Here is a 13,105-nt window from a genome sequence, read left to right as displayed (position 1 = left end):
CATGCACTTCGCCACGGTACCCTGGTCAACTCGAAATTCCCACCGAGTCAAAAAGTCAACTTTGACCCCTTCGGTCAACGGTCAACGGTCAACCTCGGTCAACGTGCACGGATTCCGGTGCGATTCGGGACGGGGTGTTACATTTGTCACAAAAAATTCTTTAACTTTCTTGACAAACTACTTCTGTAGTGACAAAAGTTAATTTTATACATAAAAGTTTTGTCATCTAGTATGGAAATTTTGTCCCTGTAGTTTAGTTTCTATGTTGTATAAACAGATTCTTAAGAGTTATCTTATTTGATATTGTATGAACATTTAATATCATTTGCATTCATTAGAATAAATGTGCACGGTGATCTATGTATGTATAAAAAAAATTAGGTCATTATATCTAGTAAAATTCTTGATAGGTAGACTATTCAAAATTGATGCCGATAATATTTTATTTAGTTGAATCTCTCTCTCTCTCTCTCTCCTATATATATATATATACATATATATCATTAATGCTACATGTACAAACTGATATAAGAAAGTTTTAATTTATTATTTATATAAGATATAGATAAATTGTCTTCGTCGGACAGCCCACTTAATAATAATCACTTGTGATAATCTCTAGATCCTAAGTTCAAAGTGTGGTGATAAAAAAATCCCACCTCCCTAATTTATAAGAAAAAAAATGTAAATAAAGGGAGAATTCGAATTTGCGCACAGGACTTTGATAAAGAAGAAAGGCAAAGATATTTTCACATAACTATGATATGATTAATAAATTTTCAAATCCCCTTCCCCAATTTATCAAAGAAAATAAAATATATTAAATTTTCAATGAATAAATGGGTTACTTGTATATTAATCTCATGCCCGTAGTCTGTTTATCATGTTAGTTTTCATGAACTTTTTTGTTGTAGGCTTGTAATAGTGATAGATACTATTGAATTTTTCTTGCTGAATTCTTCAGATGGAAATATTTGTACTAGATGAAATTTGTGAGTTGGAAAAAAAATAAAGAAATAAGAGATTTATTCATTTTCTTTTTGTTATATGACCAATTTGTATTTAAAAATAATGCTACTCAGCTACCATTTAGTCTATCAACATATCTATAAAAAATATGAGTCATTATTTGATTGGTTTAAATTTAATAATACTTGTTTTTTCAAAGTTTACTTATCAATCTCTAGGTTTATATTAACAAATTTAACCAATCATATAGTGATATATATACTTTTAATAGATATGTTTATAGACTAATGTGCCTTTAGCATTACTCTTAAATTAATTTTTTATTAAAAAATTAATGTGGCGTTAATGTTATCCATTACATGAAAATTTAATTGTTATATTAAAAAGTCAAATTAATAGAGAGAATACAAAATGCCAGTAATTAAGAAACTTTTAACATTGACCTACACAAATTTCCATAACAAAAGAAGAATTACATCTTCTAAATCCCATCTATAAGAAGATGGATATATAGTTGGCTACGACATATGAGATATTATTGAGAGTGCCCTCTAATTAAGAAAACTTGGATCTAACATACACAACAAAACATACAAAGATCACCATGTGACATAAAAATCCCAATTCTAGGAAGAAGTCCAATGATAAAATCATTGTTTTCCTGGACAATCATCCTAAATATTTATTCAAACAAACTAATAATAATTTGTACGAATATAAGAAAGGGCAAACACTATGCATTTATTGATGAAGCTCGGTAATTTTATGCCTTTGAAAGGTAAGCGTCAATATTTTTGATGAGGCCAACTAAAAATTCATCCATCTTGGAGTTGGCTGACCCTGCAGGCATAACGATTCCATCATACTTGCTTTCATATTCGCTAATCCACTGCACCATGCTGCCCTCTCCTTTTGGTATAAATTTCATTGTCACTTTGAAGCTCTTCAAATGCTCCATAACATCTCCTCCGATCTTTACGAAAGTGATCGAATAGTTTTCGTCGTCTATCTCTTCCACTCTCTCTTCCGCGGCTCTAGCTTTTCCATCTATGAGTTCCATATATAAAATTTAGCTTAAATTAATATTAATGAATATGACTTGTTAATATAGAAATGAAATACATATATATGTACCAGTATCACATTCTGGTCCACCTAATGATTTTATTATTAAAACCTCTTTTATTAGCCATTGATTGCTTTCAAAATTAAAATTTAAAAATACATTAAAATTTTCTCGATATCTATATTTGTAGGATTCGAAGTTGGAGTACCTGTATGGGTATATTTCCAGTATAGGACAGAACCCACTATTCCCCATTGACCTTCACGCAATTCGCAGCTCTGAATTTGTGCAGAGGCTGCACCGGGGATTTGGTATGGCTTCTGCTTCCACAAACCATAGAACTTCTCTACAGAGGCTTTGACTTCTATTTCTAGCTCTTCCTTAATGATTTGAGCCATTTTCTCAGATAGATATGTATGAAAATTACGAAATATATAACTGAGAAAACAATATCCTTTAATTGAGGAAACTGCTTTAATTGGAGAAAAAGGGCTTTGCTCAACACCCTTTATACAGAAAAAGAACTCTCTCCCGTAATCTTTGAGTCTTAACTTCCATGTATGCATTTCATGCAGATTTTCATTATTGAAAAGCACACAAACTTGCCAGCTCATTTCATTGATAATATAATGTGGGTGAGTGAGCATCTACTACAAAGAAATATAAAAAAATACAAAATATGGAAGGAAAAATAAAAGAAAGAGAATTGCCTACGTGGAAACAAAACAACCATGGATAAAGAATAAAGGTATATTACGAGCAAAGTGTTAGACATAACTTATATACATAATAAATTCACATCTTGATAGTTTAAGCTTTAAAGATTACTAATAATCTAACATGCTATTAAAATTCAAAATCCTAAAAAATTTATATTCAAATCCTACTGTTTTTAAAGAGTTAACACTTGTAAGAACAAAAAATGATTACAAAATAAATCAATTTTTTTAACAATTTAAGCTTTTTAGATCAATAGTAGTAGGCAGTACAAGGATTTAGGAATAATGTGGACAAATAAAATTTAGTATAAAATCTAAAAATATTTTTAAAAAAAGTAAACTACTGTTATCCATTTCTGATAATGCACCATAATGGAACTTTTTCTTAAAAAAAATAAAATTGCATAATAACTATTTATTTTAGTTTATTACATCTTTAAAAAAAAATTAAAAAGAAATGTCAACTCTCTTCGTTGTTTGTCTCTTATATATTTAACATCTAAGTTGAATTACACTCTTTTAAAAAGATCTCAATCTTGTAGAAAAAGATCTAAAAATCAGGTAGGTGATGAGCTTTTGAAAAAATAGAATATCATTATATTAGTATTATTTAACATTCTACAAGTTTTCTAGCTCGATTGCATATCCTCACTGGGCTACGACCCCTGATCTACTGACCCAGAAGTTTTTTAGGAAATCAAATAGCTTTCTTTAGGTTTCGTCCCAACCGAGGAACTCGGAAATGCACATTTCCAGGATATTATTGTAATAATTGTATCCTCCCCTCATGGTCGTTTGCCACACTTGTAAAAAAGTGATGCAGTTCTCTACCTAATTAAATATTTAATTTATAATATACGTCTATATATATATATATAATTTTTTTTTTTTATAGTGTGGATGTTTGGATATTATAAATGTTTGGATATCTCCAAAAATAATAATTTTTAAAGAAATAATTGTCAACAGTATTATACAAAACAATATTTTTTCAAAATATTTTTTTTTTAGACATCCACACCATAAAATTATTACTTATATTTTTCAACATGTAGACATTCCATAAAAGATGATAGTTTTTGAAGAAATTATTGTTTTTATGTGATAATATTAAAGATTATTTTTTAAAAAATCATCATCTTTATAGATGTTCACATATTAAAAAAGTGAGGATGTTCATATCATAGAAAGAATATATATATATATATATATATATGCCAAGCTTATATGAGTAAGATTTAATGGTTTTAACATCAGATATTTTTTATTAGCTTTTGAATCTCATCAAGGATTATGATTTAAAATTCAAAAATAGTTAAATATGATTTAGTAACATACTAAAACCAGCCTATTTAGAGAAAGCTAATCCTGTTAGACCGTCAATTCTTGATACAATCTAAAACCTGAAAAAGAAAATTATGATATTAATCTTGATATTAAAAATTTGATTTAATTTTATCGTGTTTTTAAATTTTAAATCTTAACTATTGATGTGATTCAAAAGTTAATATATTAAAATCATCATATTGTTTTGATGTGAGTATGATTCCATATATATTTTTTCTTGTAGGTGTACCTAAAAATACTAGTATATATTTCTTCTCTATGGCCCATAAGTTCTTTAAAATTAGATCTCAGTCTATAAGTTTTTTAGGGGATTAAATAAATAGCTTTCTTAGTTTGATTCCAACCGAGAATATTGCCCAAAAAATGGAAAAAGAACAACGAATCTGGAGAATGGACATGTACGCACATTATTGTAATATTTGCTTCTAATTAAATTTTTAGTTTCTAATATATATTGTACTTTCTTGAAGGTGTTCCTTAAAATAATAGTCCGTATTTTTTATCTGAGGCCGATGCATTCATTATATATATATATATATATATATATAGATCTATGCTAAGATTTTTTTTTGTCTTTATTTAAGGGAAACTTTTATTAAGATCGTTCCTATAATTATACTTAAACCTAACCCTACGTTTTTGAAAATTCATCACTAAGCTCCATTTAGTTATCACAATTTCATCTAAATAGACCTATCTATCAGTGTTAGTTCCAAGGTCAAATGTAACACCCCGTCCCAAATCGCACCGGAATCCGTGCACGTTGATCGAGGTTGACCGTTGACCGTTGACCGAAGAGGGTCAAAAGTTGACTTTTAGACTCGGTGGGAATTTCAAGATGACTAGGGCACCGTGGCGAAGTGCACGATGCCACGAGTTCGTAGACTGGTAGCACGTCGAAAACGGAGCTACGGTTTGAAAGTTATGGACGAAACAAGTTGCGGTCCAAACTGTCCAAGGGGTGCCGGAGTTGACTTTTTTTTTATGGGGAATTGAGCTTTGACTCATGCATGGTTGTGAAGTGCTCGTCGATACGAGTTCACAGACTAGCGGCACGCTCAAAACGGACATCCGGTTAAAAAGTTATGGACGTTTGAAGTTTACCGGATACCGTATTATTTTAATATTTTTTTTGGGTCGGTGAACAGTGAAACGCCACGTGTCAGTTTCTGATTGGTCCACGTGGCATGAACAGTGTCACGCAGGGTTTTAATTTTGAAAAACTCTCGGGGAAGAGAGAGAAAGAGAGAGAAGAGAGAGAAAGAGAGAGAGGAGAGAGAAAGAGAGAGAGAGGACCCGCCGGCCGCCGGCCATTTTCACGTTTTTCCGGCCTAGTTACTGTACACGCGCCGGCCAGCCAGATTGCCCACCTCATTTCCGGCAAAACCTCCAAATTTCACGGCGAACGGCCGCCGGACGCGCCCGGATCGGACGTCCGAAGTTTGGCGGCGATTTTTCCCCTCCACCGCCGGCCACCGCGAATCGGCACTATTCCGGCCGATGTACAGTACACGCGCCATACACCCAGCATCCTCTCCTCAAGTCCGGCCTACCCACCAAAAATCACGGCCATCGGACCACCGACGCGCCGGGATCGGAGCGTTTTCCGGCGAGGGGTCGAAAATCTTCAAACGGTGATTTCTCCGCCGTCCGACCTCCGTTTTGCTCACCGTCGGTCCCGTTGGATTGCTCTCCTCACGATCTACAAATCTGCAAAATTTCACAGCAAACGGCCACCGTCGGAAATTACTGTTCCGGCGACGGTTGCCGGTGACGTGGCGGCCGCCGGAAATCACTGTTCCGGCGAGTACCCCGAAAATTCCGGCCAGCTCCAGTCCGCAGTGTTCGACCTCCTGAACCCAAATCCGACTTCCGTTTCCACCAATTCGCGACGGTTTGGGAGAATTGCGGAGCCGAAACCCGAAAAGCTTCCCGATAAAATTCCGACCCCGTCGGGTACGATCATCGGAAATTAAGACCGGATCTGTGATTAGCATCACTCGAGCTTCGATTCGGTATATAATTCGTAAATTTTAGTTATCGTTTGGTGTTCGCTCCCCGGGTACCCATTTAGGGATTACCCGAATAAAATATTAATATTTGTGGTTTTGGTACTGTGGATGTTTTAGGTGCACGTGCAAGTAGCGGAGTCAATCCTACGGAGGATCTTGATTGAGATACGTGCACAAGGTGAGTGACCCACCTTCAAATTAATTTTGGGAATTTAATTGGTGAATATATAATGTGTGATTTAAATATTTGGAATTTAATTTCTATGTGCCAAATATTTATTTGAATTATTGTGGAATTATTTGTGAATTTATCGGATTTAAGAAAATGTGTATTTCATCAATTTATGCCATGTGGAATTATTTTATGGTTTTGAGGATTTTGAAATTGGTGTGGTTTTAATGGTAAATTGGGCACGATTCGATTTTCAAATATTTCAAGGAAAATATTTGGTTATGTTGGTGATTTCAATTTTTATGAAATATGCCCATAAAATATTATGGGATTTGATTATGATATTTCGAGAAATTATTTATGCTTGGAAAAAATGTGGATATTTGAATTGATGGATTTGGGAGTTGGTGGATTTGAAAATCATGGAATTTATGGCATTGATTACAAAGAAATTGTGGGAAAATTCCCGGTTCAAGCGGATGGATTATGCCCGCTATGCTTATGAAAAATGTGAAATTTGTTTTATAATTTAAATTGTGGATTTTATGATTTTTAGATGCACCGTGCACGTACTGGTGTTCTGATTATGTGATATGGTATATGTGATATGGTTAGTGTGCACACGGTTGTGATTAGCGCGCAGGTGGGTGTGATTAGCGCGCAGGTGATGTGATTAGCGCGCAGGTGGGTGTGAGTAGCGCGCGGTTGATATTATGAGGGTGTCCTGTGGATGCCATCGGAGAGGGCGGCCACCCCCCTTTGGCCGGGACACCAGGTTAGCAGCGGCGCTGTGGGACGCCACGCGACCGTATGCCGGTTTCTCTCTATAACCTCCTGTCTGGCGGTACCTTGGGACGCTGGGTACTGTTGGCGCCACTGGTATATAGTGGGTGCATCAAATGATTTTCAGAACTGTGTTTTAAAAATAAAATGTTTGGAAACTGAATTGGAATTAAAAATATAATTGTTACCGCTTCTGGTATTTAATTGATGTCTTGGTTTTCGGGGCATATGGATAAAGGGTTTTTGTGAAATTGTTTTAAAAGGGGAACCTTTCCAACTGAGAGAATTGTAAGGGTTTTGAGAGAAAATATTATTATTTCCAAATAATTATTATTTATACTTATTACTGTGATAATATATGGTATAGTAGTAGGGTCGCTCACTGAGATGATTAGCATCTCACACTCTTAAATTCCGTTCCTCTAGGTACCAGGTTGTCGGTGTTCACTCGGAGCGGACTTGATCTTCCTCGCTGTTTTAGTTCGGCAGTACCCTGTTATTCTTTTATTGCAGTTGTAATATTTCTTTCACTCTTGTTGTATTTATTTTGCACTGGATTACTGTATTTATTTTTTTTAAGTACTGCAATTTGTGGAACCAATTTGTAGTTTGTGGGAGGAATAAGGGGATATTTTTGAAGTGTGTTTTCAGTGCAGGTAAATTTGTGGTAAGTAAATCCCTTAGGGGAGGTGCTGCCGGATTTTCCGTTGGAAGGTTCGGTGGTATTTCCCTGGGATCAGGGCTGTCTAGGGTTCCGGGGAAGGAATTCTGGACGGGTCCTGACAGTTGGTATCAGAGCTCTAGGTTCTAGTATTCCTAAGGGACTGTGCATTGTTGTGTGTCCCATCCATGTCTAGTCTCTCGTTTTACCCGCGTGGAAGCGTTCTTTCTGTTTGTCTCGAAGTAAATTCGTTGCCCGAGTTTGAATAACTCTAATCTTCGAGGGTGTCAATGAGGATCATCTAGCCTAACGGGAAATTCCTATGGCCTAGTCGATGGTCGAGGATGCCTTTTCTTTTTGAAGGTCAAGCTTATCATCGTGAATGGTATCCGTTTCGTTCATGGAGAAGAATGATGATTGTCTAAGGATGTGTGTCGATCGATCGATTTCAAGGCGTCAAAATATTTTCCCGATCGATTATCAAAATTTAAATGCTTTTCAACGTGGTATTGGAAATTAAAGGTGTTTTATTCAAGTATTTTTGGTTTGTGTTCGTACATGTATTTGTATGTTATAACGTTTGATACTATACTGCACCATATGGAGGCGGCGAACCAATGTGGTCCATGTAGAGCTAGCCCCATGATCATGTTGCCTACGAGTCCAGGGGATTGGACGGCCAATATAGGCAACCACCCTGGTTTGTATTGGTAGCAGAGTGTCGGCGACAGTTGGAATCATGGATTACGTAACATGTAGAAGGTGTTGTACGTACCTCCATTACAAGCGTGCATATTTTATTTTATGCTATGGATTTTAAGATATGAATTTCAATGTGGAGTTTTAACAATTGCCTATGCAAGTTAGGTATATTTGAAAAATATATTTTATTATTTGTTTTATGTTATGGTTTTTCCAAGAGCGACTTAAGGGTTAAGTATCGCCAGTCGAGAATCCAAAGCAGGGTATCGTTGAGTTCAAAAAGGAGATCTTAAAGGAAGTACGCGATTCAAAGTATGCGATACACCCCAAGGGTACCAAGACGTATGGAATGCTCACTGGATGACATGGTGGTTTGGCACGATAAAGGAAGTTGCAAGATCCGAATAAAGGTACTTAGGTCACCGATAAGTAAAAGTAGGGAGATGTAAACATGGATTTCGTGCTTAAACTATCATTCACAAAGAGAAGGTACGACAGCGTTTAGAGAATCAAGCAAGATCCGGATAGCGATTAAAGTTCTACTTGGTGGTTGATGAGGTTAATGAGATGAGGATGATTCCTTAGGCATGGTTGGATGTTTAAGCATGGTTATTTTTCATTCTAGAAGCTAAGATCTTGATATCTTATTTCCTTGGAGATTTAAGGTTCGTATTGGTGGTGCTTTATCGATTCAAGGTGGTTGATATTGTTGGTGATAATTTACAATGATCAGGAGTATGATTTTTGGGACGTAGTTAGAATTTGAGAAGTGTGGAATACTTTATTGGGTTAAGGATCTAGTGATTTGTTCATAGTCTTGGTGGTGATGCTAGAATTAGGATTTAAATTTCTTATTGCTTGAGGTGTGGATTCATGGAATTTATTTGAAATAAGGGAAACTTAGGGTTTTCAAGAATGATATTTGGATGTTGAGAATTTTATTCATGACCTTGATGAATTTAGTTAAAAGAAAGATTGATGTTTGTCGAGGTTAAGACTATTGGTTAATCAATGAGGAGCAAGGGTTTTATAATTGTAAGTACTAGGAGGGTAATCGAAGATAAGTGAATTAATCTCAACCTTAACTTGGTGATACCAGTATTTGAGGAAATTAGACTTAAGTTCTAATCTAACCTTTTAAAGTGCTGATCGAGTCACGAGAGTTGGTTGTTGGTTTAAGGATGCATACTTTAGAAGCACCTTATGGTTAGCGTTCGACTATGACCAAGACTTGTAGATCGTGTTCTCGTGGACCAATTTGACTATCCTTAATTAGTGGGCATGAGAAGGAAAGTTGCACAAGAGGGAAGTTAAAGTCACTATTAGGCGAATGTAGTGGCAGATGCTTTGAGTAGGAAGGCTACTGGATCCCTTGCTCACATCCAAGTCATCCAACTACCTCTCATGGTGGAGTTGAAGAAGATGGGGGTGTTAATGCATATGCACCCTTCAGGAGTTCTTATGGCTAGCTTCCAGGTACGACCGGTGTTGGTGGATCGTATAGTAGAGACCCAAATGGAAGATCCTAAGTTGAGGACAATTAAGGGCAAGGTACAAGAAGGTCTTGATCCGGAATTTTCCATAAGGAGGGATGGAGCCCTCGTGTATAAAGGACGACTTTGCGTTCCGGATATCCCAGGACTCAAGAAGGAGATTTTGGAGGAGGCGCATAGCTCGATGTATGCGATGCATCCGGGAAGTACCAAGATGTACCGGACGCTTGTTAAGTATTATTGGTGGATTGGTATAAAGAGAGAAGTTTAGAAGACCTGCTAAGGTCTTGCATTATGCAGTTTCGTGGTAGCTGGGATGAACAACTGCCATTGATAGAGTTTTGTCCTCCTGCCTACCGTGAAGCAAGAAGGAGAGAGTTCGAGGAACTGCGACAGAGGAACATGACAGTGATCGAGTACGAGAGGAGATTCCGAGAACTATCAGAATTCTGCATGCACCTGATTCCCGACGATCACACGAAGAAGGTGAGGTTCATAGACGGATTGAAAGAGAGCATCGGCTACACCCTTTCCGGATCAGTACATCCCACCTATCAGTCCGCCAGGGATGCAGCGCTCGAGCTAGAGAGACAGGAGGAGATACACAGACCCTCAAGGCGCAGATCTTTCGAAGGTTCGTATAGCGGAGTACCTCGACAGGGGGCAGCTAAGAAAGGCCATAGCTCAGGCTCAGACAGTGATGGGTTAAGCCCACGAGGCAGATTCCAGAGGAGAGATAGTTATCGTATGCCCCAGCCAGCTCGCCATTCGATCAGTGTGGATACAAGCTCGTATCAGCAGTCACGCATTAGTTCTCCGCGGATTTGTCCACTTTGTAGGGGGAATCATTCTGGGCAGTGTCAGATGGATGGTTTATGCTTTCGGTGTGGGCAGCCAGGCCACATAAGGAGGGATTGCCCTTATGGTAGCGGCAGTGTGCGAGAAGCAGGTCGACGGACACAGCATACGGGGATATTTCCAGGACAGAGTTCCCAGGGAAGTCAGCCAGTAGGAGTTTCTTCGGGATCAGTCCAGCCGTCTGCAGGATCGAGTCGAGGTAGAGGAAGGAGATCCCAGCAGACAAGTCAAGGCCGGGTGTTTGCTATGACGCAGCAGGGAGCCAGGACTACGCCCGACGATTTCACAGATCAAGTGATGGAAGCAGACCTGATCCTGTTGGATCTATCCAGACTTGAAGTAGTGTTGGGCATGGATTAGTTGGCAAGGAACTACTTAGTCGAGGAAGCGACATGGGAGCCCGAAGCGCAGGTGCGTGATCAGAACCCTTGTTTGTTCCAGTGACGCGTGGAAATTTCGAGGACGAAATTTTTGTAAGGGGGGAAGGCTGTAACACCCCGTCCCAAATCGCACCGGAATCCGTGCACGTTGATCGAGGTTGACCGTTGACCGTTGACCGAAGAGGGTCAAAAGTTGACTTTTAGACTCGGTGGGAATTTCAAGATGACTAGGGCACCGTGGCGAAGTGCACGATGCCACGAGTTCGTAGACTGGTAGCACGTCGAAAACGGAGCTACGGTTTGAAAGTTATGGACGAAACAAGTTGCGGTCCAAACTGTCCAAGGGGTGCCGGAGTTGACTTTTTTTTTATGGGGAATTGAGCTTTGACTCATGCATGGTTGTGAAGTGCTCGTCGATACGAGTTCACAGACTAGCGGCACGCTCAAAACGGACATCCGGTTAAAAAGTTATGGACGTTTGAAGTTTACCGGATACCGTATTATTTTAATATTTTTTTTGGGTCGGTGAACAGTGAAACGCCACGTGTCAGTTTCTGATTGGTCCACGTGGCATGAACAGTGTCACGCAGGGTTTTAATTTTGAAAAACTCTCGGGGAAGAGAGAGAAAGAGAGAGAAGAGAGAGAAAGAGAGAGAGGAGAGAGAAAGAGAGAGAGAGGACCCGCCGGCCGCCGGCCATTTTCACGTTTTTCCGGCCTAGTTACTGTACACGCGCCGGCCAGCCAGATTGCCCACCTCATTTCCGGCAAAACCTCCAAATTTCACGGCGAACGGCCGCCGGACGCGCCCGGATCGGACGTCCGAAGTTTGGCGGCGATTTTTCCCCTCCACCGCCGGCCACCGCGAATCGGCACTATTCCGGCCGATGTACAGTACACGCGCCATACACCCAGCATCCTCTCCTCAAGTCCGGCCTACCCACCAAAAATCACGGCCATCGGACCACCGACGCGCCGGGATCGGAGCGTTTTCCGGCGAGGGGTCGAAAATCTTCAAACGGTGATTTCTCCGCCGTCCGACCTCCGTTTTGCTCACCGTCGGTCCCGTTGGATTGCTCTCCTCACGATCTACAAATCTGCAAAATTTCACAGCAAACGGCCACCGTCGGAAATTACTGTTCCGGCGACGGTTGCCGGTGACGTGGCGGCCGCCGGAAATCACTGTTCCGGCGAGTACCCCGAAAATTCCGGCCAGCTCCAGTCCGCAGTGTTCGACCTCCTGAACCCAAATCCGACTTCCGTTTCCACCAATTCGCGACGGTTTGGGAGAATTGCGGAGCCGAAACCCGAAAAGCTTCCCGATAAAATTCCGACCCCGTCGGGTACGATCATCGGAAATTAAGACCGGATCTGTGATTAGCATCACTCGAGCTTCGATTCGGTATATAATTCGTAAATTTTAGTTATCGTTTGGTGTTCGCTCCCCGGGTACCCATTTAGGGATTACCCGAATAAAATATTAATATTTGTGGTTTTGGTACTGTGGATGTTTTAGGTGCACGTGCAAGTAGCGGAGTCAATCCTACGGAGGATCTTGATTGAGATACGTGCACAAGGTGAGTGACCCACCTTCAAATTAATTTTGGGAATTTAATTGGTGAATATATAATGTGTGATTTAAATATTTGGAATTTAATTTCTATGTGCCAAATATTTATTTGAATTATTGTGGAATTATTTGTGAATTTATCGGATTTAAGAAAATGTGTATTTCATCAATTTATGCCATGTGGAATTATTTTATGGTTTTGAGGATTTTGAAATTGGTGTGGTTTTAATGGTAAATTGGGCACGATTCGATTTTCAAATATTTCAAGGAAAATATTTGGTTATGTTGGTGATTTCAATTTTTATGAAATATGCCCATAAAATATTATGGGATTTGATTATGATATTTCGAGAAATTATTTATGCTTGGAAAAAA

At 38.7% G+C, this 13,105-nt stretch overlaps 1 protein-coding gene across 1 annotated transcript; it reads right to left on the bottom strand.

Moving 5' to 3' along the window:
• Positions 1-1,417: 1,417 nt before the first annotated feature.
• Positions 1,418-2,534, bottom strand: LOC132799297 (MLP-like protein 34). Its single transcript, XM_060813769.1, has 2 exons — positions 2,244-2,534; positions 1,418-2,016 (listed from the first exon to the last, which is right to left on the bottom strand). Exons 1-2 carry the CDS (start codon positions 2,431-2,433, stop codon positions 1,733-1,735), a joined length of 474 nt encoding a protein of 157 aa, XP_060669752.1. The 5' UTR covers positions 2,434-2,534; the 3' UTR covers positions 1,418-1,732.
• Positions 2,535-13,105: the final 10,571 nt, after the last annotated feature.

Source organism: Ziziphus jujuba, chromosome 12 (genome assembly GCF_031755915.1).
Source record: "Ziziphus jujuba cultivar Dongzao chromosome 12, ASM3175591v1".
NCBI lineage: Eukaryota > Viridiplantae > Streptophyta > Magnoliopsida > Rosales > Rhamnaceae > Ziziphus > Ziziphus jujuba.
This window is presented reverse-complemented; position numbering and strand designations above follow the sequence as displayed.